Source organism: Lutra lutra, chromosome 1 (assembly GCF_902655055.1).
Source record: "Lutra lutra chromosome 1, mLutLut1.2, whole genome shotgun sequence".
NCBI lineage: Eukaryota > Metazoa > Chordata > Mammalia > Carnivora > Mustelidae > Lutra > Lutra lutra.
Window position 1 is genome coordinate 103797118 of NC_062278.1, and position 23661 is coordinate 103820778.

Sequence of the window (23661 nt, forward strand, 5' to 3'; positions counted from 1 at the left end):
CTGCTGCTTTGGTAACAAGCCATGTACCTGTTTGATTCCTTATGCATAATACTGATTGTAAGAAATACTTAAAATCACTCTGTGTAAGGTATTATTAATGACAGTCTACAGTGGAATTTGATACACTCACTAATATTCTGGAGGCCACAGGGGAGAAGTCAGAACATGGGGCTAAGGGGAGAGTGGGCCTGTGTCCTGTCCCAGACAAGATCCACTCCAGAAGGAAGAGGATTCATAGCAGTTACAGTGCCTCCTGTCAGGTTAGAAGAAACTGTAATCTAGTGAAGTCCACACTGAATCAGATTCACTGTTCATCTTCAGAGCAAAACTTACCTAACAAGACATTCTAGAACTAGATGTTACTACTCTTTACAAAATGGGAATGTTACTAGGGACCACGAATGAGAGCTGCCAGGGTGCCATTCCCCATGGCTCCATAGCATCCGGGAGGCCTGGAGAACCACCCGACAGGAACCTCTCCCTTTTCCTGACAAAATCCAAACCTACTGAAACTTCTTTACCAACCTGCACGATCTCCTTTTAGCGTGTCCCACACATTACAGTTGAAGTCATCATAACCAGCTAACAGGAGGCGCCCACTTTTTGAGAAGGCTACAGAAGTGATCCCACAGATGATATTGTCGTGAGAATACAGCAGTAACTCCTGGTCTGCACGGAGGTCAAAGAGCCGGCATGTGGCATCATCAGAGCCAGTGGCAAAGGCATATCCGTTTGGGAAAAACTAGAAAGCAAAGGAACAGACATTTATTCCCCAGAAGTATACAAAATCCACATGAGGCAGTGTGATAAGACCTAAATTTGAACTCCAACTTGGCTTCTTCCAGGTAAGGAATGTCAGGCCCTGAAAATTCTTAAACACTTTCGGCCCTCAGTTTCAGAGTGCTGGTTAGGACTGAATGAACTAACATTCAAGGTCCGTGGTTCAGCACACAGCAAGTACGCAATAAAGACTGGCTCTGTTCCTCCATGCAGCTTATTAAAAGATTTAAATCAAATGGCACTGTTTATAGAATTTATATATGCAGTCTTAAACCTTCCAAAGTCCCATCATGAAAAATAAACAGGAAAGATTTTACAAAAGAGAACATAAATCAGCCTAGTTAGGCTAGGTATAAACTTCAGGTAGAAGTAAACTATGCATTACTAGTTTGTGAATCCCCTTTTCTCAGAACCTAGCAGAACACTGATTTTTTTTTTTAATAAAACAAAGACTTTTTTTTTCATCTATCTGTTGGTCATCTGTACATCTGTATTATTTTTGTGAAATGATTTTTCACGACCTTTGCCTATTTTTTACTATGCTGTTAGTACTTGCTGATTTGTAGGAATAAGATGAATGCAAATTTTATTTTTACACATTTTATAGTTCTTTATAGTTTCTTTTAAAAATATAAAATTTCATTTTTATGTAACCAAATTTATCTTTCCATTTGAGATTTCTTCCATTGTTTTATGAATACAGTCCTTTCTCAGGCTTATTAGCTGATGTTCAATTGTATCTTTTTCTAATTTTTTAAAGTAATTTCATTTTTCACATCTTAATTTTTATCTATCCAGGATTTATTTGATATACCAGCATTCAGTATAAGGATCTAACTTATTTTCTTAATAGTCAAGTAACTGTCCCAACTGTTTAATCATTTTACTGATTTTGTTGTTACATCTTTAATTCACTGAACTCTTGTGTACACAAAAAAGTTAGTTTTGTCTCTCCTTTCCTGTACCTGTACCACACTTTTTAAAAAAACCCTAGAGGTGCCTGAGTGGCTCAGTGGGTTAAAGCCTCTACCTTTGGCTCAGGTCATGATCCTCGAGTCCCGCATCGGGCTCTCTGCTCAGGGAGCCTGCTTCTCTGTCTCTCTCTGCCGGCCTCTCTGCCTACTTGTGATCTCTGTCCATCAAATAAATAAATAAAAGAAAAAATCCTAAGTTGACAGTAAATTTTTCTATCTGGCATGGCAAAATACTCATGGTACCCTGATTCAAATCAGTCTGTTTTCTCCTCCCCTCCCCATACTATAGTTTCACAGACATCTGATCAAGTTTCTTTTCTACATATTCCTCTGACTCATCTCAAAAAAAAAAAAAAAAAAAAAAGATCCACTTGGGGTTTTTTTTGAGGGAGAGGGAAAGAATCCAAGCAGACTCTCCTGGACACAGGGCTCCATCTCATGACCCTGAGATCACAACCTGAGCTGAAAACAAGACTCAGACACTTGACGGAGTGCACCACCCAGCCACCTCTCCACTTGGGTTTTTTGTTTTTTTTTTTTAAAGATTTTTATTTATTTATTTGACAGAGAGAGATCACAAGTAGACGGAGAGGCAGGCAGAGAGAGAGAGAGAGAGGGAAGCAGGCTCCCCGCTGAGCAGAGAGCCCGACTCGGGCCTCGATCCCAGGACCCTGAGATCATGACCTGAGCCGAAGGCAGCGGCCCAACCCACTGAGCCACCCAGGCGCCCTCCACTTGGGTTTTGATTCAAATTTGTATTAAGTCTAAAAATTAGTTTGAGGGATAAATGATTAGCTTATAACATGCAGTCTTTTCATTCAGGAAGATGGTACTTTTTCAAAGATTTTATTTTTTAATTTAGAAAAAGAGAACGTAAGAGTTGGTAGGGGGAAAGAGGGAGAGAGTCCTAAGCAGGCTCCAGGCCCAGCACGGAGCCCCAGGTGGGGCTCCATCTCATGACCCAAGCTGAAATCAAGAGCTGATGCTTAACTAAGCCACCCAGGGACCCTACAATTATTAAGTAATCTCTATACCCAAAACACAGGGCTTAGACTTACAAGCCCAAGATCAAAAGTCACATGTTCCACTGACTAAGCTAGCCAGGTATCCAGGGAATATGGAATTACCAAAAAAAAAAAAAAAAAAAGTTTCAACAAAATTTTATTATTATAAAGATTATACACATTTCTCATTAAATGTATGCCTCTTTCCTAATTTCTGTTGCTATTCCCAATAGGATTTTCTTCCTTTCCGTTTTCTGCCTGGTTATTACTGGTGTATGTAAGAAAGTTACTGATTTTAAAATAGTTTCTGTCACCTAGAAAATACACTGAAATCTGGGATCTCTAGAGAGCCAGACTATATCACCTGCAAATAATGATATTTGTTTTACTTTCTAATTCAGCTTTTATTTCCATTTTGGGTCCAACTATACCAGCTGGACATTTCAGAACCATTTAAATAATGGTGATGGTGTATCATCTTGTTACTTAATCCAAGTAACAAGCTTCCAGTGTTTTCACTGTTAAGTCCCCCCACGCTCAGGATGATGGTGGAAGAAGGCAGTGATAACAAGGTAACAGATTCTCAGAAATGCAAGTACTTCTTATTTTAATGCTTTTAGTTTGGTTCAAGCCCGATCCCAGTGGAGATGGTTTTTCAAACCTTTCTGAAACCTTTTTTCGAACCTTTTCAAGTTCCCAAAAGGCATAAGGAACCCCTAGCCATAATTTCCTCTATCTACCAAAGATCCAAATCATTAGTCCTCCCAGGCTACAGAGTAGTTTAGAAAGAAGGTCCTTAAAGCAAGTGAAAGGCTTCACCAAACCCTTACCGCCTACTTAGAGGCTAATGATTTTGACCACTTTCTTCCATCCTAACAGCCAGCAAAATACTCTCCATTGTTCTTTTGCAGGAAGTCCAACAATACCATTTACATACATTTATCAGCATGTATGGGGTTAAACCTGTTCTCTACCATGGACCGAAACAGAAGCTATAGTACAGTAAAGGACACCTAGCGCGGAACACCCAATCAAGAACACCCCTTTCAGCTCAGTGTATGGGGCACAGCACGCCAGTCTATGTTCAAGATACAGGATGACCAGACATCTGTTTTGTATAGGATTGTCCCCATTTATGCCCTTCTCCCAGGCAAAACTGGTAACCGCATTCTCTCACACTCAAAATTTCACATTTCCTAGGCTGGATGATAGAAGCTCACGTTACCAATATGATGAACTAGTTTTAGCTGGGAGCTTAGGATGGCCCTCAGAATACAGGAAATAGGGGCACCTGGGTGGCTCAGTGGGTTAAAAGCCTCTGCCTTTGGCTCAGGTCATGATCCCAGGGTCCTGGGATTGAGCCCCACATCGGGCTCTCTGCTCAGCAGGGAGCCTGCTTCCTCCTCTCTCTGCCTACTTGTAATCTCTGTCCAAAAAAAAAAAAAGAATACAGGAAATACTTAAATATATTTTAAATCTGCCAGATACATTTAAAGAAAAGTCTGTGTGATGTTGGCGGTTCATTTAGTTGGGTTTCTTTGGGTTTGCAATATAACCTTTACTATTCTTAATTTTATGTATCTGCAATATTTACCCTTCTTAAGTTTACCAGAGATTTAGGGAGTCAAGTCTTCTGAGTATTTGAATTTTTAAATTTTCTAACAGTTTTCTATTATAAAATTTTCTAAATATTTGTTCATTCAACAAATATTCATTAAGTACCTACTGTATCATGCACAGTTCTAAATGCTGGTCTGGAGATCTATGGAAGTCAACAAAACTGACAAAAACCTTTGTCTCCATAGAGCTTATATTCTTGTGAAGCAGACCATAAACATGAAAAGCAAATAAAAAATAAGCATGTTAGATCATGATAAATACTGAGGGGGGAAAAAAGCCAGAAAAAGGGCAAAGGAACATGGGTAAAAGCTTAGGGTGTCCAGGGAAGGCTTTACTGAGAAGCTGTATTTACTAGAGAGCATGCCCCCCCCCACCACCACCGGGCAGGAGGTGAAGAGCTGGGCTTCTGCTGGGAAGATCAGAGACACAGAGAGGGGGTCAGTAGTGGTGACAGTCCCTGCCATACAAAATGTGCTGGCGGGGTTAGGGGGATGGGAGGTTAGAGGGGTGGCAAGAAGGCCAGTGTGACTGAGGCAAAGGGAGGACTGGGCAGTTCAGAGAGGGAGGGAGGCAGCGTGGGTCATGGGTGACCACAGGTTCACAGTCCCTAAGAGGCTGATATGAACCCCTCAGGGTGGCTGTTTTTCAGAACTTTAAAGTTTTTCGGATTTTAGAAGAGGAAAATGCTGTGTATTAAGAAGAACTCCACTGGGCCCAGAGTAGTGTCCAGTGTGTCCAGTGACAAATACATCATACTAAGTGGGGTAAGTAAAGAGGCTGAGCTGCTCCTTGTCGTTCTAGTCAGGTTCTGCCACAGGGTAAGTCTACACTAAACTTAGGGGAGAAAACGTTTTTCACAGCTCTCCAAATGTCAGACTTGCAGCTAGGTTGGACGGACCACAGTGAAGGGGCAAGAGGGTAGGGGGTGTAGAGCTACTGGTTCAGGGAGAGGTTCTCACTTCAAATCTACATTTCTGCTTTTCTCTTTACCAGCTCCTTCCTCTCTTTCTCCTAGTGTGAACTGTTCTTTTTTTCTGAAGTCCTGAGCTATTCACTTCATATTTATTATTTCTTTAGTGGCCTACTATGTAGTTGGTTCTTATGCTTAAGAACATCTGTCCAGGGGCGCCTGGGTGGCTCAGTGGGTTAAGCCGCTGCCTTTGGCTCAGGTCATGATCCCAGGTCCTGGGTTCGAGCCCCACATCGGGCTTTCTGCTCAGCGGGGAGCCTGCTTCCTCCTCTCTCTCTGCCTGCCTCTCTGCCTACTTGTGATTTCTCTCTGTCAAGTGAATAAATAAAATCTTTAAAAAAAAAAAAAAAAAAAGAACATCTGTCCAGGGGTGCCTGGGTGGCTCAGTGGGTTAAAGCCTCTGCCTTTGCCTCAGGTCATGATCCCAGGGTCCTGGGATCGAGCCCCACATCGACCTCTTTGCTCGGTGGGGAGCCTGCTTCCTCCTCTCTCTCTCTGCCTGCCTCTCTGCCTAGTTGTGATCTCTGTCAAGTAAATAAATAAAGTCTTTAAAAAAAAAAAAAAGAACATCTGTCCAGTGCAAAGTGCAATGTTTAAACTAGAGTATTCAAATCCTTACCTTTTTCCCTGCCTACCTAGGGTATCGGGATCTCAAAGTTGTAGATGAAAGTCTCCTACACAATGGTGTTTTGGATTCATTTTTCCGAGCATTTCTAATGGCTTTGGCTTCGTGTACATTTCAGTGTGATAGCTTCACTACACACCATCTCCTGTTAACATAAAACTTCTCATCTTGCAATTCGTTTCAATTTTACTTTGTATTATAGAAATATACTAAAATTACTCCAGATTTCTTTCAGTTTATAATTTGCCCACTCTTTTATTTTCACTGCTAGCTTTCCTGGGCCATTTTGTTTTAGATATAGCTCTTGTACATACAGTCTGACTTACAACATAACTTGTAATAGTGGCGACCATTTACATGTATTGCCTTGAGTTACTATATGTGGTCTTAACCTCTTATCCTATGCTGTATTTACTAGAATTTTTCTCCCCTATCATAAAGCATAGCCTCTGAAACTTAAAATTCCTGAGTTACAATATTTCTCCCTCAACACTCAGTGGATATTGTTCAGAAGCCTTCCAGGCCTATTATGGAAAAGTATGAGGCTAGCCTGACTTTTTTTTTTTTTAATCTTTTGTATCTAGGTAATCTACATGTTCATTCTGAATATTTCTAGAATTTTTTTGTCCTTATGTTTTGATATCTTAAATTCAAAAAGGATAGGTCTATGTTGGCCTTTTAAATTACTTTAAAATACTGAGCAAGCCCCTTTAAATTGTTTGCTTTCTTCAGCTCATTAAAAAATATATATATTTCTTTGCTATACTTCTGCTTTCAGCCAAAATGGAGTAACTGTGATTACATTTACCACCATGCTGAAAAAGAATTAAATAAAATTGACAAAATACATGAAACATGGTTTTAGGGGTGCCTGGGTGGCTCCGTCAGTTAAGCATCTGACTTCTGCTTGGGTCGTGATCCCGGACTCTTGGGATCAAGCCCCACAGTGGGGAGTCTGCTTCTCAGTGGGGAGTCTGCTTCTCCCTCTGCCTGCTGCTATCCCTGCTTGTACTCTGTCAAATAAATAAAATCTTTTTTTTTTTTTAATAAATAAAATCTTAAAAGAGAGAGAGAAAGAAACATGGTTCTAATGACACTGGATATCAGTCAACAAAGGAGAGTGGTCCCTGAAAGACATGACACAGATGAGGCAAGCCCCGTAACTGCCCCAACTTCCTGCCTGGAGAAAGGTTAAGGTCATGGTACTCGGAAGGGGAACCCAAATGGAGCCCACCAGCATCCCAGAGTTGAGAAGACAGAGATGGGAATCGAGGGAGTCCAAGGCTAGAGTTCACAGGCCAGACAGGACAACCCTTGGTAGACAGTAAAGTCAGGAGATAATAAGGGGCCCCTCAAGTATTCAGCTGAGTACTGATCACAGGTGTGTGAGGAAACTACTCAAGTAGAGGAGACACCCATAAAGATAACCAGAAACAAGCTGAGGCTCACCCAGGCCCAGGAATAATGTCTGTCCCTTATGAAAACTTTATGAGGTTTTCCCTCAAGGATGGGACAAAGAAGCATACATAAGGTGCTGCTCTGGTGCCACCTAACAAAACTGAAATGTAAGACCTGAAAGGATCAAATTATTTCCAGATAACTATGCCCTATAACAAAGCTAAATAGTATTTATATAAATACAAAATTATCCAGCACCCAGCATGGTAAAATTTACAATGTGTGGCATCACATCTTATGAAAATCAGACATGCAAAAGCAAGAAACAGGACCCATAATCAGGAGGGGGGGAAATCATTCAGCTGACACAAACCCCCAAAATATAACAGATGACAGACTTAACAGACAAGGTGTCCGAGATTAAAAAGGACACTATCTGGGTTTAATGGCAGACAAAACACTGCAGAAGAAGGGTAGTGAGCTAGAAGATGTAGCAACAGCAACTATCCAGAGTGAAGTACAGCGAGGAACAAGACTGAAAAATAAAATGAACACAGTATGAGTGAACTGTGGGAACACTTCAGGTGTCTTAATATATGTGGATTTGGAGTCCTCAGGGGAGGAGAGATAAAAATATATTTTAATGGTAATGGCTGAAAATTTCAAATTTGACGAAGACTATAATCCACAGTCCCAGACATAAGAAATAGGAAGAAAATTACACAAAGACACATCATAATCAAGTTGCTTAAAAAACAAAGAGAAAAGACACCTGGGTGGTTCAGCTGGTTCAGCCACTCACTCTTGGTTTTAGCTCAGCTCATGGTCTTGGGGTTGTGGGTTCAAGCCCTGCATCAGGCTCCATGCCCAGCACCAAGTGTGCTTGAGATTCTCTCTCCCCCTCTCCCTCTGTCCCTTTCCCATGCCTGAGCTCAACCTGGTTTCTCTCTGAAATAAATGGATAAAATCTTTAGGGAAAGGGGGGGGCTTTCCAAAAAAAAAAAAGGAATAAGGAAAAAAATCAGAAAATATTAAAAGTAGGCAGAGGAAAACAAAGGACACACTGTGTAGAGACCAAATATAAGCATGACAGCACATCTCACATCAGTACCAACATAAACCAGAAGACGGTGGAATAACATCTTCAGAATATCAAGAAAAAAAAAAACAGTGAAAGTGTTTTTCAAAAATGAGGGCAAAATAAAAAATGTTTTGAATATACAAAACCTGAAGGACATTAACAGATTTGCATTATAAGATACAATAAAGGAAGTCCTTCAAGAAGAAAAACAGGTGGGGCGCCTGGGTGGCTCAGTGGGTTAAGCCGCTGCCTTCGGCTCAGGTCGTGATCTCAGGGTCCTAGGATCGAGCCCCGAATCGGGCTCTCTTCTCAGCGGGGAGCCTGCTTCTCTCTCTCTCTCTCTGCCTGCCTCTCTGTCTGCTTGTGATCTCTCTCTGTCAAATAAATAAATAAAATCTTTAAAAAAAAAAAAAAAGAAGAAAAACAGGTGAAAATCTGAATCTATAAACAAAAGGATGAGGATCACAGAAAATGATAACTATGTTAATAAACGTAAAGACTTTACTTTTTAAATCTCCCTAAAGGAGCATCAGCACTTGAAAGCAATAATAATATCAGTGTATTGTAGAGTTTAAGACTTATGAAAGGAAAATGTAGAACAACTGCACAAAGGCTGTGGAGGGTGGGGGAGAAGTGGGAGAATCCAGGTAAAAGGTTTTTATCTATATGAAAAGTGGTAGAAAGTCACTTAAAAGTAGATTGCTACAAACTGTAGAGGTATACCACAAATTTTCTCGGCAACCACAAAACAACAACAGCAAAAACCAGAAACCAACAAAAATGTTGCTAAAAAACCAAGACACGATATTTAAAAATTCAAAAATGGTAGAAAAAGAACAAAGAATAGACAGGACAAAAGGCAAAGAGCAAGATGGTGAATTTAAACCTAATCATGTCAATACAATAACCATATAAAATGTAAATGGTCTAAACAATAAAGACAGCTAAACAGGACTCTGGGTTTTGTTTTGTTTTGTTTTTGGTTTTTTTTTTTTTTTTTTGAAGATTTGAGCAAGTGAGTGAGCAAGCACAAGTAGGGAGGGGAAGGGGCAGCAGGAGAGAAGCAGACTCACTGCTGAGCAGCGAGCCCAATGCAGGACTCGATCCCAGGACCCTGGGATCATGACCTGAACCAAAGGCCAATGCTTAACTAACCAAGCCACCCAGGCACCCCGAAATAGGACTCTTTAGACCCAACTACTGCCCTGTAAGAAAATCACTTTGGATATAAAAATATAAACAGCAAGCAAAAGCAAGGAAGAAGATACGCCTATGCTAAAACTAGTCAAAAGAAAGCCGGGGTAGTTCTATTAACATCACACAAAATTTTCAGAGTAAATTTCAGAGTAAATAATATTACCAGGGATAAAGAGGGACATTTCATAATGATAAACTAACCAACCAAGAGACCACAATAATCCTAAAGGTTTATGCTTTCAAATACTCACTGAATCAAAAACTATCACAAGGAAAAATGAACTAATACACAAATAGAGATTTCAAAAGTTTTCTCTCAATAACAGAAAGAACTGAGTTATCAGTAAGGATACAGAAGACCTGAATAATTCTATTAGGCAACTTGAGATAATTGTTATCTGTGGAACTCTCCATCCAGTAACAGCAGAACAGAGATTCTTTCCAAGTGCAAAATAATGACTGGGTCAGACCGTTTTCTGGACCATAAAACAAATGTCAAGTGTAGAATCCTATAAATCATACAAAGTGTATTCATGGACCATAATACAATTAAAAACAAAAATAAAAATATCTAGAACATCTCCACACATTTGAAATCTTCTAAAAATCTCATGAGTCAAAGAGATCAAAATTATAAAAAATGTTTAACTAAATGAAAATGAAAACACAGCAACATCCAAATCTGTGGGGTACACCAAAAGCAATGTTTAGAAATTTACCACTTTAAGCTTCAATATTTAAAAATAAAAAGTTTCCGGGATGCCTGGGTGGCTCAGTGGGTTAAGCTGCTGCCTTCGGCTCAGGTCATGATCCCGAGTCAAGTTCCGCATCGGGCTTCTTGTTCAGCGGGGAGACTGCTTCTCTCTCCGCCTCTGCCTGCCTCTGTGCCTGCTTGTGTGCTCTCTCTCTCTCTCTTCCTCTCTGACAAATAAATAAATAAAATCTTTAAAAATAAAAAGTTTCCAATCAATGGTTTCAACTTCTACCTTACACGCCTAGGAAAAGAAAATGACACCCAACTACACAGCCAAGAAATAAATAATCGAGTGAAAAATCGATTAAATAAAACAAAAATTGAGCAAATCACTCAAACCAAAAGATTGTTCTTTGAGAAGATAAAGAAAACAGATAAATCTCTACAAATGTATTCATTTGCTAGGACTACTGTGTAACGAAGCACCACAAACAGCGTAGCTTACACAGTAGAAATTTAGGGTCTCAGAGCAGCGTAGTTTACACAGCAGAAATTTTTTTTTTTTTTAAGATTTTATTTATCTATCTGACAGAGAGACAGAGATCACAAGAAGGCAGAGAGGCAGGCGGAGAGAGAAAGAGGGAGAAACAGGTTCCCCGCTGAGCAGAGAGCCCGATGTGGGGCTCAATCCCAGGACCCTGAGATCATGACCTGAGCCAAAGGCAGAGGCTTAACCGGCTGAGCCACCCAGGCGCCCCTACACAGCAGAAATTTAACGTCTCACAGTTTTAAAGGCTGCAAGCCTAAAGTAAAGGTATCTAAGGGCTGTGGCTGGCAGTCTTTTCCCTGGGACTCTTCACACTGTTAACCTTCTCTGCTTGTTGCTCTGGAGCCTTCCCCTTTTTCTAAGAACACTGGTCATCCTGGATTAAAAGACCTCCAATCTGGTATGCCTCAGCTAATCACATCTGCAACAACCCTATTTTCAAATAAGGTCACACACCCTGAGGTAGTGGGGGTTAGGACTTGATGGATAAATGGATAACCTCAACAGGGCTATATCTAAGTAAGACATTAAATTCATCGTTAAATCTCTTCTCACAAAGAAAACTCTCCCAGAGAGCTTTCACAGAGAAATTAAACCAAACATCTGGGATGCCTGTGTGGCTCAGTCAGTTGAGTGTCCGTCTGCCTTCAGCTCAGGTCATGATCCCAGGGTCCTTGCTGGGGGAACAGGGAGCCTGCAGCTCCCCCTGCTTCTGTACTCTCTCTCTCCATTTATTTATTAAATAAATAAAATCTTTTTAAAAAGAAACAAAAACAAAGAACAAAAACAAGCAAACAAAAAATAAACCATTTAAGGAAGAAGTAAGACCAATTCTACACAAACTGTCCCGGACAGCTAAAGCAGAGGGAATGGTACCCAACTCTGCCTACAAGGCCAGCATTAGTCTGATACCAAACTAGAAAAAAAATCTGAAGAAAGGAAAAAACAGAACTTTTATGAATATGGCTATAAAACTTCATAAAAACTTTTATAAATCAAAGGTAATATATAAAAACAATTATGTATGATCACCAAGTATGATTTGTCCCAGAAATAAAGGGTTGGGTTAATATTAGGGGGAAGAAAAATCAATGTGAATTCACTAACAGACTAAAAACAAAAACCACATGATCTTCTCAACAGATGAAGAGAAAGCATTTAATAAACTCCATTCATCCCTGAGAAAATCTACACAAATTAGGAAAACAGAAAACCATCAACCCGAGAGAGGTGACAGAAGATAGAGATGGAGAAGATTAGGTATACCTGCTCTAAAATTCTCTTCTAACCAGGCTGGCCAAATAATAAGGGGTGGGTCCTGGGATCGAGTCCTGCATTGGGCTCGCTGCTCAGCAGTGAGTCTGCTTCTCTCCTACCTTCCCCTTCCCCTCCCCTACTTGTGCTTGCTCACTCACTCGCTCAAATCTTCAAAAAAAAAAAAAAAGAGTCCTGTTTCTGTCTTTATTGTTTGGACCATTTACATTTTATATTATTATTGTATTGACAGTATTAGGTTTAAATTCACCATCTTGCTCTTTGCCTTTTGTCCTATTCTTTGTTCTTTTTCTACATTTTTTGAGTTTTTAAAAAATTTTTGAATTTTTAAATATCATGTCTTGGTTTTTTAGCAACGTTTTTGTTGGTTTTTGGTTTTTGCTGTTGTTTTGTGGTTGCCGAGAAAATCTGTGGTATACATCTACAGTTTGTAGCAATCTACTTTTAAGTGATCTTCTACCATTTTTACTTTCTTAGATGTTCAACAAAATTATAAAAAATGGCTTTCATTTTTTAAAAAGATTTTATTTATTTATTTGACAGAGATCACAAGTAGGCAGGCAGAGAGAGAGGAAGGGAAGTAGGCTCCCCAGTGAGCAGAGAGCCCGATGTGGGGCTCAATCCCAGGACCCTAGGATCATGACCTGAGCCGAAGGCAAAGGCTTTAACTCACTGAGCCACCCAGGCGCCCCCCAAAAATGGCTTTGTTTCTTTGTTATTATATGTGAATAAACAGGAAACAATTTTTTCCCCAAATACATCTTCTTCCAAAATGAGGAGTGTCTTATACATAAAAGCATTTGCATTCATAGTACTTTTGGAAATTCTAGTCATTTTTAACAGTTTAGCATTTGACCTACATAGGACAGTAATAACCACATATGATTAGTTCATGCTCATATACATGGAATATTTATCTGGCTTAATCTATCTGTAGTTATCTGTTTGGGGGTTTTGTTGTTATAACCATGTTATAGATTTCAACAGTTTATATCCACAATACAGTTTCCTTAGAAATGCTATTTACTTACACTGACAGCATTGATATCTGACACGTGTCCAGTAAAAGACTGTCTGCACATTCCATCTCGAATATCCCACAATTTGGAAGAAGCATCACAAGCACCAGAAACAAAAGTCCTCATGTCAGGACTCAGGGAAAGACTCATCACATCTCCAGAATGCCCAGTGAAAGTGGTGGTCTGTTGGGCAGTTTCGATGTCCCATAAAGCACTGTAATTAAATGTAAATTAAAATAACAGCTATCAGATCTTTCCTCATGTTAGTTCCAACTACCACCCTCAATCCCCAAATCAGTGTTCGCGTGGACCACACTTACCAAGTTGTGTCTCCTGAACTTGTAACGATCTGGCTGTCATCTAAAAATCGGCAGCAGGACAAGTAGCCTATAGCATGGAGAGCAACACCTTTTAGGTTAACTAAACTGAATAACCCAATTAGCACGTGAACTACTAATACACATTTTTAAAAACCCAATACGTAGGCAACATATATTTGTTGGCATAACCTATAGTTTTACTTCCAGTTCTATGCTGTCTGCAACTCAATTCAATTTTATCAGGAAATTCTCAGGTAATTATTATGTTGATGGCATATCCTATTAGACACTCCAGAAATGACAAACTTGGGACACAGTTCCCTTCTGCCTACTATGATTACTGAAGAGAGAGATTCCTTTACACAAATCTCTATCATCTATGGCAGACTGGGTTTGGTGCACTGGGAAATCCTCTACTAACACTGTGAGAAATTACAACCTCAGTGACGGTTTCATGGAACACGGTCACCTGAATGCTCAGAATTTACCAGTGTTTCCGAATATGGAAATGGATATGGCAGGAAAAGGATATTAGAGATTTTTATGAAAAGCATCATCAAGTAGTACTACCAAGAATTCAGAGAGGCAGAAGCCTGGAGCGGCAATAAATTCCTTATTAACACTGAAAACCAAATACATTCTCTGGTGTGCACCCTGGCAAACCAAGCAATGTACTCTCACGTTTATGACGTATTTTTCACTATGTATCTAATACACATTTCAGTTACGTAACTTAGATGCCAAAATCCCATAACTGTTATATGGTGGCAGAGAAAACAGAGAACTATGTTTTTTGGTTTTTTTAAAATGGGCTCCGTGGCAAGCATGGAGCCCAACACGGGGCTTGAACTCACTACCCTCAGATCATGACCCGAGCCAAAATCACGAGTCAGACGCTTAAATGACTGACCACCCAAGCACCCCTGTATTTGTGGGGTTTATTGTTTGAATCTTTTGCAATCGATCTGTCATTGTCATAAAATAGTGTTATTTTTGAAAGAAAAATAAGGTTACAGTCATCACTTGTAGACCTTTAAAGTTAGTGCTTTGCTGATTCATAGTCATTTTTACTCTCACTTGATAAACATTCAACCTTCAGCAGCTGAGCACGATTTGCCACACATTCTAGCTCACTGGCTCACTCAGGAGTCCTCCTATTTGGTAGGAAAAGACAGTATTTAGTGCAGCTCACCTGTGTGACCCGGTAACTCCCGGCTCACTCTCACGTTTCCCTCTCTGGTTTTTAAGTTATATATAGAGCAGATGTTGTCCAGCCCTCCACACGCGACGTAATTACCGGACGGAGCATAGGCACAGGTCATCACCCAGGAAGATCTCAAAGGAATAGCATGCATCTGTACAACAAATATAACACAGAAACTATTACTAAGATTACAAAAACAGTCCATTTTTCAAACTGATTTACAATGAAGCAAATATGACTAAAAATTAAATGCATCTAACTAAAAATAAGCCAAATTAAAAATGCAATGGTTTAAATGAACAATGAAAAATAAAATACTAATAATACAGAAAAACTAATAGGCACATTAGCATATATCACCAATTCATTTGGATTTAAGTGTTTTAATTCTTTTTCAAGAATTATTTTAAGAGAAGGATGTAGAATGTTTCAATGCTAATAAATACATCCATTCAAAACATTAAATGCAAATGTTAAAGAACTTACTAAAATTTTTTGTTCTGGCAACAGTAGTCAAAAGAGGAATTTCCTCCAATATGACACTAAACAATGCAAGTATCAGAGCCAATTAAAATGGTTCTTCCATAAAAAATTAAAAAATAAAATGGTTCTCCTATGAAGAGATGGCAGTGTGGGGGCACCTGGGTGGCTCAGTTGGTTAAGCATTTGCCTTCGGCTCAGGTCATGACCCTGGGGTCCAGGGATGGAGCCTGCTATGAGCTCTGCTCAGTGGGAAGTCTGCTTCTCCCTCTCCTTCCTGCCTCTCCCCCTAGTCTGTGCTCTCTCTTTCACTCAAATAAATAAATCTTTGAGAGAGATGGCACTGTGTCCTTCTAATAGCTGGATATACACTCTGCACCCAAATTTTAAAAATGGCAATAGTTTGCTATGCTTTATTACCCAATACAATCATTTGCAAGTAGGTGACAAACTTTAAGGTATATGGGAACAGCAAGGCTAAATGGTCCAGAGAATGAACACACTGGTTGAATCCTATTATGCTCTTGCTTAAACCTAAAATATTTTAAAAACTATTCTTGTTCTAGGAAAATATGGCTGAAAGACATGCTGGATGGGCCAACTAATATATAGAAAGACTCATAAATCTGTCTCAGCTAGCTTTAAAATCTCAATCAGGCTGAAGTTATTGTTTACTTCACAAAACAGTATTTTTAGGGGTGCCTGGGTGGCTCAGTGGGTTAAAGCCTCTGCCTTCGGCTCAGGTCATGATCCCAGGGTCCTGGGATTGAGCCCCACATCGGGCTCTCTGCTCAGCAGGGAGCCTGCTTCCTCCTCTCTCTGTCTTCCTCTCTGCCTACTTGTGATCTCTGTCTGTCAAATAAATAAATAAAATCTTTTAAAAAAAAAAGTAATTTTAAATCTTTAATAAAAATAGTGATAGAAATACACAGAATATAAAAGGTATTTCATATGTGTAAGTTTCTTGAGTGGAAGCTTTTCCACTGCCACTCAACCCTTTGACATCATGGATTCCTTCCAGTGGACACATTAGGAGGACCATTGGGTTTTGCCAAGATGGGAAAAAGTCGTAATTTGCTTCCAAGCTTCTGCATCTCCTGAGCAAGCCAGCGGATCCAAGAAAACCCTCACAGTAGCAACGTGGCTTACCCACAACTAGAAATAAAAACCTCAGGGTCGTTGCCCATTAGGAAATGAGTAATTTAAAAAAAATCATTTATAGTGGCACCTAGCTAACTCATTCACAAGAGCTTTGGACTCCTGATCTCAAGGTTGTGAGTCTGAGCCCCACGCTGAATGCAGAGTGTACTTAAATAAATAAAACTTTAAAAAAATAAACCATCCATGTGTAAAACTAATGCACACCCTTTTCTAATACTAAAATACAAAGTAGGAGACTCAAGTAAAATACACTGAATGATAGTCCTACCACTGTCCTTGGGAACATACAAGGGCTTAATTATTAAAAGCAAATATTAGGCCCAAACAGAGGATCTAGAGTAAAATAAATGGAGTAATTTTATCTTTGAGGGAAATTTAAGTTTGAAATAACTGAATAAAGGAAAGCACTGGTAGACACCAGACCCAAATAAAAGATTAAAGAGAATGACTAAGATATCCTACCTTATTTGTTGTATAGCTATCCCAAATAATTAATTTTCCATCTTGGGAAGCACTGACTAGTAGCCTAGAGGAAAAAAAAACAAAAATAATTTGACACTTAGAGGAAAAAAGTAGCTTAAGTTAGTCATCCACTGCATTACTAGAGAATAGTTAAGAAAAAAATACTTTTCTAATTAAAAACTGGATACCAGAAAATTATCTTCCCAACTTAAAAAAATAAATTTTTTTCTGCATGCCAAAAATTTTCAGTAGGACACAGAATTTAGCAAAATTTAAACATTTTACTAAATTTAAACATTTTTACTAAAAATATCTCTGGTTATAATTCAACTTTTTAAAAAAAATGATTCAACTTTTTATGGTGACAACATTCTAGTTCTTATTCAAGATTCTGATAGCTAATAGCTGACTGGTTCATTATTTACTGACTTAGGCTTAATGACAACAGAGTACATATAACCCTAAAACCGTATTTCACTCCACCTAAAAATCTGAACTGGGAGCCAGTGAAGGCAAGGCAGCCTTTCTGGATATGATGCTGGATATGCCTCCTGCCTTTGAGGCCTCTACCATCAGGCAGAGAGAAGGTATTTACAACAAGTTTACAGTAAGTTAAGTAAGTGCAAACTGTCAGAGGGGTGGTATAAAATCAACACTGTTGTTGAGTCTTGTTTAGTCTTGCCAAAAAGAATGCATACTGAAAAATGGAATCCTGTAAGCTAAAGGTAGAAGTCCAAATTCTGTGAGGAGGGTATGTTCATTGACAAGGAGAAAAATACAGCACGTGTTTCAGGAACTGTGAATTTTCCACTTGCACAGAGTGTGTGAGAAATGGGTGTAACAGCTGAGAAAAGTGGGCTGGGCTTGAACAGCAGAAAGCTTTGTTTGCTGGTTAAATATGAACTCTTAACAACTATTAGTTAACTGTAATTTTTTGTTTTGCTTTGGAAATTTTCACTAGGATATAAAATTCAAAAGATATAAAAAAGCTATCCGGGGGCACCTGGGTGGCTCAGTGGTTAAAGCCTCTGCCTTTGGCTCCGTCACCATCCCAGAGTCCTGGGATCTAGCATCAGGCTCTCTGCTCAGCAGGGATCCTGCTTCCCTTCCTCTCTCTGCCTGCCTCTCTGTCTACTTGTGATCTCTGTCTGTCAAATAAATAAATAAAATATTTAAAAAAGCTATCCAGTGGGGGAAAAAAGTCACCTTCCCCTCCCTGTCACCAAGCCATTTGGATCCCTTCCCTATAGGTAAACAACATTAGCAGGAATTTATGTAGCAGCGGCAACAATTTTCTTGAGCTCACAATCCTGAAATCAAGATCTGAGCTGAGATCAAGAGTTGGACACTTAACTCCCTGAGCCACCCATGCACCCTGAAATACATTCTTTAAAAATCAGCTGGCGTGGGCACCTGGGTGACTCAGCTGGTTAGGCAGTTAGACCTTTGGCTCAGGAAATGATCCCAGAACTGATCCCTGCCTTGAGCTCCATGTTCAGTGCAGAGTCGGCTTGAGATTCTCTTTCTCTCTCCTCTCCCCACCTTTCTCCTACCGCTATCCCTCCGCATCTCTTAAAAAAAAAAAAAAAAAATGCAGGTACAAACCTTGAATCATATCCCCAGTGCATAGCATAGATCTTAGCTAGGTGACCCCTCAACGTACGTCTCGTTCGCATTTGTATTCGGCCCACAGAATCCATATTTGATGTGATCTTTAGAAAACAACAAGAATGTTATTCTTTACAACTCAGATATACCTCAGACAATAAAGCAGAAATAATAGGCATAAGACAGAAGACAACTTTAGAGCAACTGAAGGTGCTTTAAATAATGCCAGAGCCATTACAGGATCAGTAAGTTGAAGAAAAAGGGACTTTGAATGTTTCTATTTGCGCACCTTCCAGTGAGAATATTTATCATAGACTATTAACTTTTAAGAATAGACATACCTTCCAACTTTAGGGGGAAAAAAAAAGCCACAGATAAAAATCAAATAGTAGATGATAAAAGAGTAAAACATGGATATTTTTAACTGTTTATAAGAAAGCAAGCTCTAGTAGAGCACATAAAATATTTCCTTAATAAGAATTAACAATATTAAACTAATGAAACCTTCCTAAGAGCTGATGTACAAAAAAAAAAAAAAGTATAATCAGCGCATATCAAAATGAATCGGAAGTTACCTAAAGAAATACATACGAATCTACATATTTTTCCCCCTAGAGTCTTCTATTTAAACAAGGGTGCTTTAAAAAGCGCATGTACAGGGTGCCTGGATGGCTCAGTACAAGGGCTCTCTGCTCAGCAGGGAGCCTGCTTCCTCACCCCCCTTGCCTGACTCTCTGCCTACTTGTGATCTCTGTCAAATAAATAAATAAAATCTTTTTTTAAAAATCTAAAAAAATAAAAAGCACGTGTACAGCATCTGACAAATTGTAATATTTTTAAATACAGAGCTCACCTTTTTTTTTTATTAAATACTAATAACCATCTGAGTATCATTTGCATCCACATCAAGTTCTTTCATGTGAATTACTAAAATGAATGGAGAGAAAAATAACTTTACCTGAATAAGCGTTGCATCATTACATGCTTTCCTAGCATCCTGAAGTAAAGAAAGAAGATTATAATACATTTAAATATGGAAATCTCTGGATAGGACTTAAAATACTATTTTCATTGAAAACATAGACTTACAAATACACCTTTCACTGTACCACATAGTCTTTATTTAAAATTCAGTGGTCAGTACATTCATAACTTTGTGAAACCACCACCACTAATTCCAGAAGTTACCATTAAAAAAGAAAAGTTAGAAGAAGAAACAAAGGTACAAAAAAATCCCAATACCCCCTAATCCCCTCATTCCCTGGTAATCACTAGTTTACTTTTTTTTTTCCTATGGATTTGCCCATTCTGGACATTTCTATACATGCAATCTTTTAATAGGACATTTTGTGTCTGGCTTCTTTCACTTAATGTAGGTTTTCAGGGTCCATCCATGTTGTAGCAAATGTCAGTACTCCATTTCTTCTCATGGCTAATATTCCACTGTTTGAAAGGATCATGCTGTTTATCCATTAACTGATGGACATTTAATTTCTTTCCACTTTTTGGCTTTTGTGAATAATGAGGCTGTGAACACCCTTGTGAGTTGTGCATCCACATTTTCAGTTCTCTTGGGTATATACCTAGGAGTGGTGAGTGATGTGCAACTCTGCAATTAGCTCTTTAATCAAGTTTCAAGTTGTTTTCTTCACAACAGCTGTACCATTTTACATTCCCACCAGGAATGTAGTATGAGCTTTCCGATTTCTTCACATCCTCACCCACACTGTCATCTGTATTATTATTTTTAATAGCCATTTTCATGGCTGTGAAGTGGTTCTCACTGTAGTTCTTATCTGCATTTCCCTAATGATTAGTGACGGTGAGCATCTTCTTCACATGGAATATCGATCTGTACATGAGCTTACTCTCCATCTGTAGATCTTTGGAGAATTGTCCAAATCTTTTGCCCCTTTTTAAACTGCATTATTGTTGAGTTGTAGGAGCTCTTTATATATTCTGGACACTAGATTCTTATCAGTTATATGATTGGCAAATACTTTCTCCCATTCTGTAGGTTGTCTTTTCATTTTTTTGACTGTGTCCTTATGTAAGTTTTTAATTTAAGTCTGATTTATCTATTTCTTGTGTTGCTTGGGCTTTCCATGTCATATTAAACTGCTGCTGAATCCAAGGTCACAAAGGTTAACAGCTTGTGTTTTTAAAAAAAGTAAAAATTTTGTAACTAAAGATTTTATGTATTTGAGAGACAGGAGAAGCGGGAGGGGTGGTGAGAGAGAGAGAGATTCTCAAGCTGACTCAAGCCCAGGACCTTGAGAGCAGGACTCCAGCCAAAACCAAGAGTTGGACACTTACCTGACAGTGCCACCGAGGCACCCCTAAAATTTTCAACACTTTTACCGTTTATATTTAGGTACCATTTTCAGTTAATTTTTATAAATGGTATGAGGTAGGTGTCCAAATTCATTCTGTTGCATGTGGGTATCCAGTTGTCCCAGCACCATCTGTTGAAAAGATTGTTTTTTCCCTCTCAAATGGTCGTATTATCCTCACTGAAAAAAAATCAATCGGCCCTAGATATATGGGTTCATTTAGGGACTCTCAATTCTACTGTACAAATATACTTCTGGTTTACGATTAAAAGATTTTAAATTGCATCCCCATGAGTAAAAATGAACTAGGTTGATTTAATAGGCCCAGAGTATTCAGAGTTATATTTGTTACTAAGCTTCAGCAAAAAGGTTCAGAATTCCCATTTGGTTTGTTCTGGCATTTAGACGTTGAGGTGATAGGAAGGATATCTGTAGCATACTCAGGTCATTTCAGAAATATTTTTATAAATATATAGCACTTCCTTAAAATGCTTAGTATCTGTGTACAGTGTAAATGCAATTAGGAATATTTTAGGTCCAATGAGGAAAAGATAGGATACATTAGGAAAACAATTTCTGTGGTAGGAAACGGCTCATACGGAGTCACATCTGTAAGCAGCAAGGTCCTTCCAGGTAAGCAGCTGTTTACGTTTAAGCATTCTAGAAGAGCCTTTCAAAGAGAGCTTAAATTTTTACACAAACTGAAGACACTTATCAAAAAGAAGAGAACAGTGAAACGAATCGATATAACAAGTAACATTTAATAAGCAACAAGATGTTTTAAATCAAGTTTCTCAATAAACTGAGAGGATTCATATAACATGGGAAAATCAGAAGCACAATTCTTCCTACTAAACAATTTTTTTCGTCTCAAAGGTCAGGGTACTATCCTCTCCAACACATTTTCCCTACAGTACTCAGCGCACTCCTGTGCAAAGAGGAAGCACACAGTAGCTGAATAAATGCCCCAAATGGGCAGTGTGTCGCAGTCAGCCAAAAGAAAAATGCCTGCCTCTGCTTGCAGCAAAGACTAGATGGAACACACGACCTTTTTTAGCTGCCTTTCAACCTATTTGTAACACTTAGACTATTTCTATGTAAGGATGTTCACAAGTAGTTACACAGACATATGACTTGATTCTCATTCTTAGTCAAATTGTGGGTTAAGAAATCTCATTTGGCAAAGAATAATTTAGTCCAGTTTCCTACAATGAAAAGAATTTCCAGAAATGATGGTAATGGCCTGAGCTATCTATGTTCCAAAAGTGGTGGAGTTAAAGACTAAATTCTAGAAACAGTTTTCTGATTTTAAGCTTTGTGAAAATGAACTATCCTTGTTTAGGTCACCTTTCTTAACCCAGTCATTCAAATTAAAAAAAAAAAAATCTGTGTCAGGTACTATCCTGGGCCCACAGTTATAGGAGCAGACAAGACAGAAATGTCAGCCCTCACGGAAGGTTTGTATTATTAATAGTACAATTAAACAGTAAGTGATAATTACTGAATAGTGCAAATTGATAAAATTAAAACGTTGGAATATAAGCATTATACAATTAGCAGTTACTTGCAAATCATGCAAAGATTCTATTCACATGCCGAAGAATTTACTCTTATGGACACTTATCCATTATAAAATGAATATAAAATTATTCCCAATTTGGGGCGCCTGGGTGGCTCAGTGGGTTAAGCCTCTGCCTTCAGCTCAAGTCATGAGCTCAGGGTCCTGGGATCAAGCCCTGCATCAGGCTCCCTGCTTGGTGGAGAGCCTGCTTCCCCTCTCTCTGCCTGCCTCTCTGCCTACTTGTGATCGATCTCTGTCAAATAAATAAATAAAATCTTTAAAAAAAATGATTCCCAATTAAAGGCTGAAGTCCATATTGTCCACCAAAATGTAAGACATCTTTGTGCAAAAGTGACATATTTCTCACTCCAAATAACAATTACAAAAGAAGAATGTTTCCTTTATTTTTAAAATTTAAAATAAATCCTACTGCATAAGATTGCATACCTTTCTATTATGTCATGTGTTTATACCACAGTGAAGGATACAGTTAGATTATATATTCTAGAAGTGAGGGGGACAAAGGGAGGGCCTTTAAATACAGCATGACGTGATTAAACTGAGAGGTACAGTACATGGCACCGTACATACAAGTGGTCACTTGAAATTGCGGGAGAGGAATGTGAGCACCTGCATCTATGCAACTGTGTTTGGGACGCTGGTGAGCTATCAACAATGATTAGGACACAGAACTTTCCATCTGAGTACAAGCAGCAGAGGCAAATGTGCACAGGGAACTATAAAACAAGGCCAGCTGTGGTCAACCCTGTAACAACCCTGTAACACAAACCCAAAGTGCTATAATTTACTGTTAAGTCCTATGCACGTCATTTCACGTGATCTCCACAAACCTACGTAGTGGGCACTGGTATTCTCACCTTACAGCAAAGAGATCAAGAGTCACAGAAGTTAAACTTGTTCAAGGCCACAAGATTAGGAAGAGCTGAAGTCCATGCACTTTCCACCACACCATGTGGCCTGCCTTCCAATGAAAGGAGACTAAATCCAAGGACAGGACTCTGGTGAGGCTTTTCAGAGGACTGGGACTCAACAGATAGGAGTCGATAGGAGGAAAAACTGGAGCCAAGGTAGTATAACCCTAGGCAAAGGAAACCATTTGAAAAAAGGGCGATGAAGGGGGAAAGAGCAGCACATCATCAGAGAACAGCCACCAGACTCCTATGACAACATAGGCTGCAGAGAGGATGTCAGCACAGGCTGCAGGGCCAGGAGGACACAGGCTCTGGAGTCAAAATATACCTGGTCTGAGAGGCACCTGGGTGGCTTAGTCGGCTGAGTGTCTGCCTTTGGCTCAGGTCATGAGCTCAAGGTTCTGGGATCCAACCTA

The 23661-nt window shown here is 39.1% G+C and overlaps 1 protein-coding gene across 2 annotated transcripts in view; it reads right to left on the reverse strand.

Moving 5' to 3' along the window:
• Window positions 1-23661, reverse strand: part of GNB4 (G protein subunit beta 4) — a 59210-nt gene that overhangs the window by 5784 nt on the left and 29765 nt on the right. For both annotated transcript variants that reach the window (XM_047731029.1, XM_047731036.1), the window contains exons 3-9: window positions 19378-19416; window positions 18417-18523; window positions 16812-16875; window positions 14697-14859; window positions 13505-13571; window positions 13197-13398; window positions 526-742 (exon numbers count right to left, since the gene is read on the reverse strand). In XM_047731029.1, the coding sequence (XP_047586985.1) occupies window positions 526-742; window positions 13197-13398; window positions 13505-13571; window positions 14697-14859; window positions 16812-16875; window positions 18417-18523; window positions 19378-19416 (859 nt within the window). The remainder of the gene's footprint in view (window positions 1-525; window positions 743-13196; window positions 13399-13504; window positions 13572-14696; window positions 14860-16811; window positions 16876-18416; window positions 18524-19377; window positions 19417-23661) is intronic.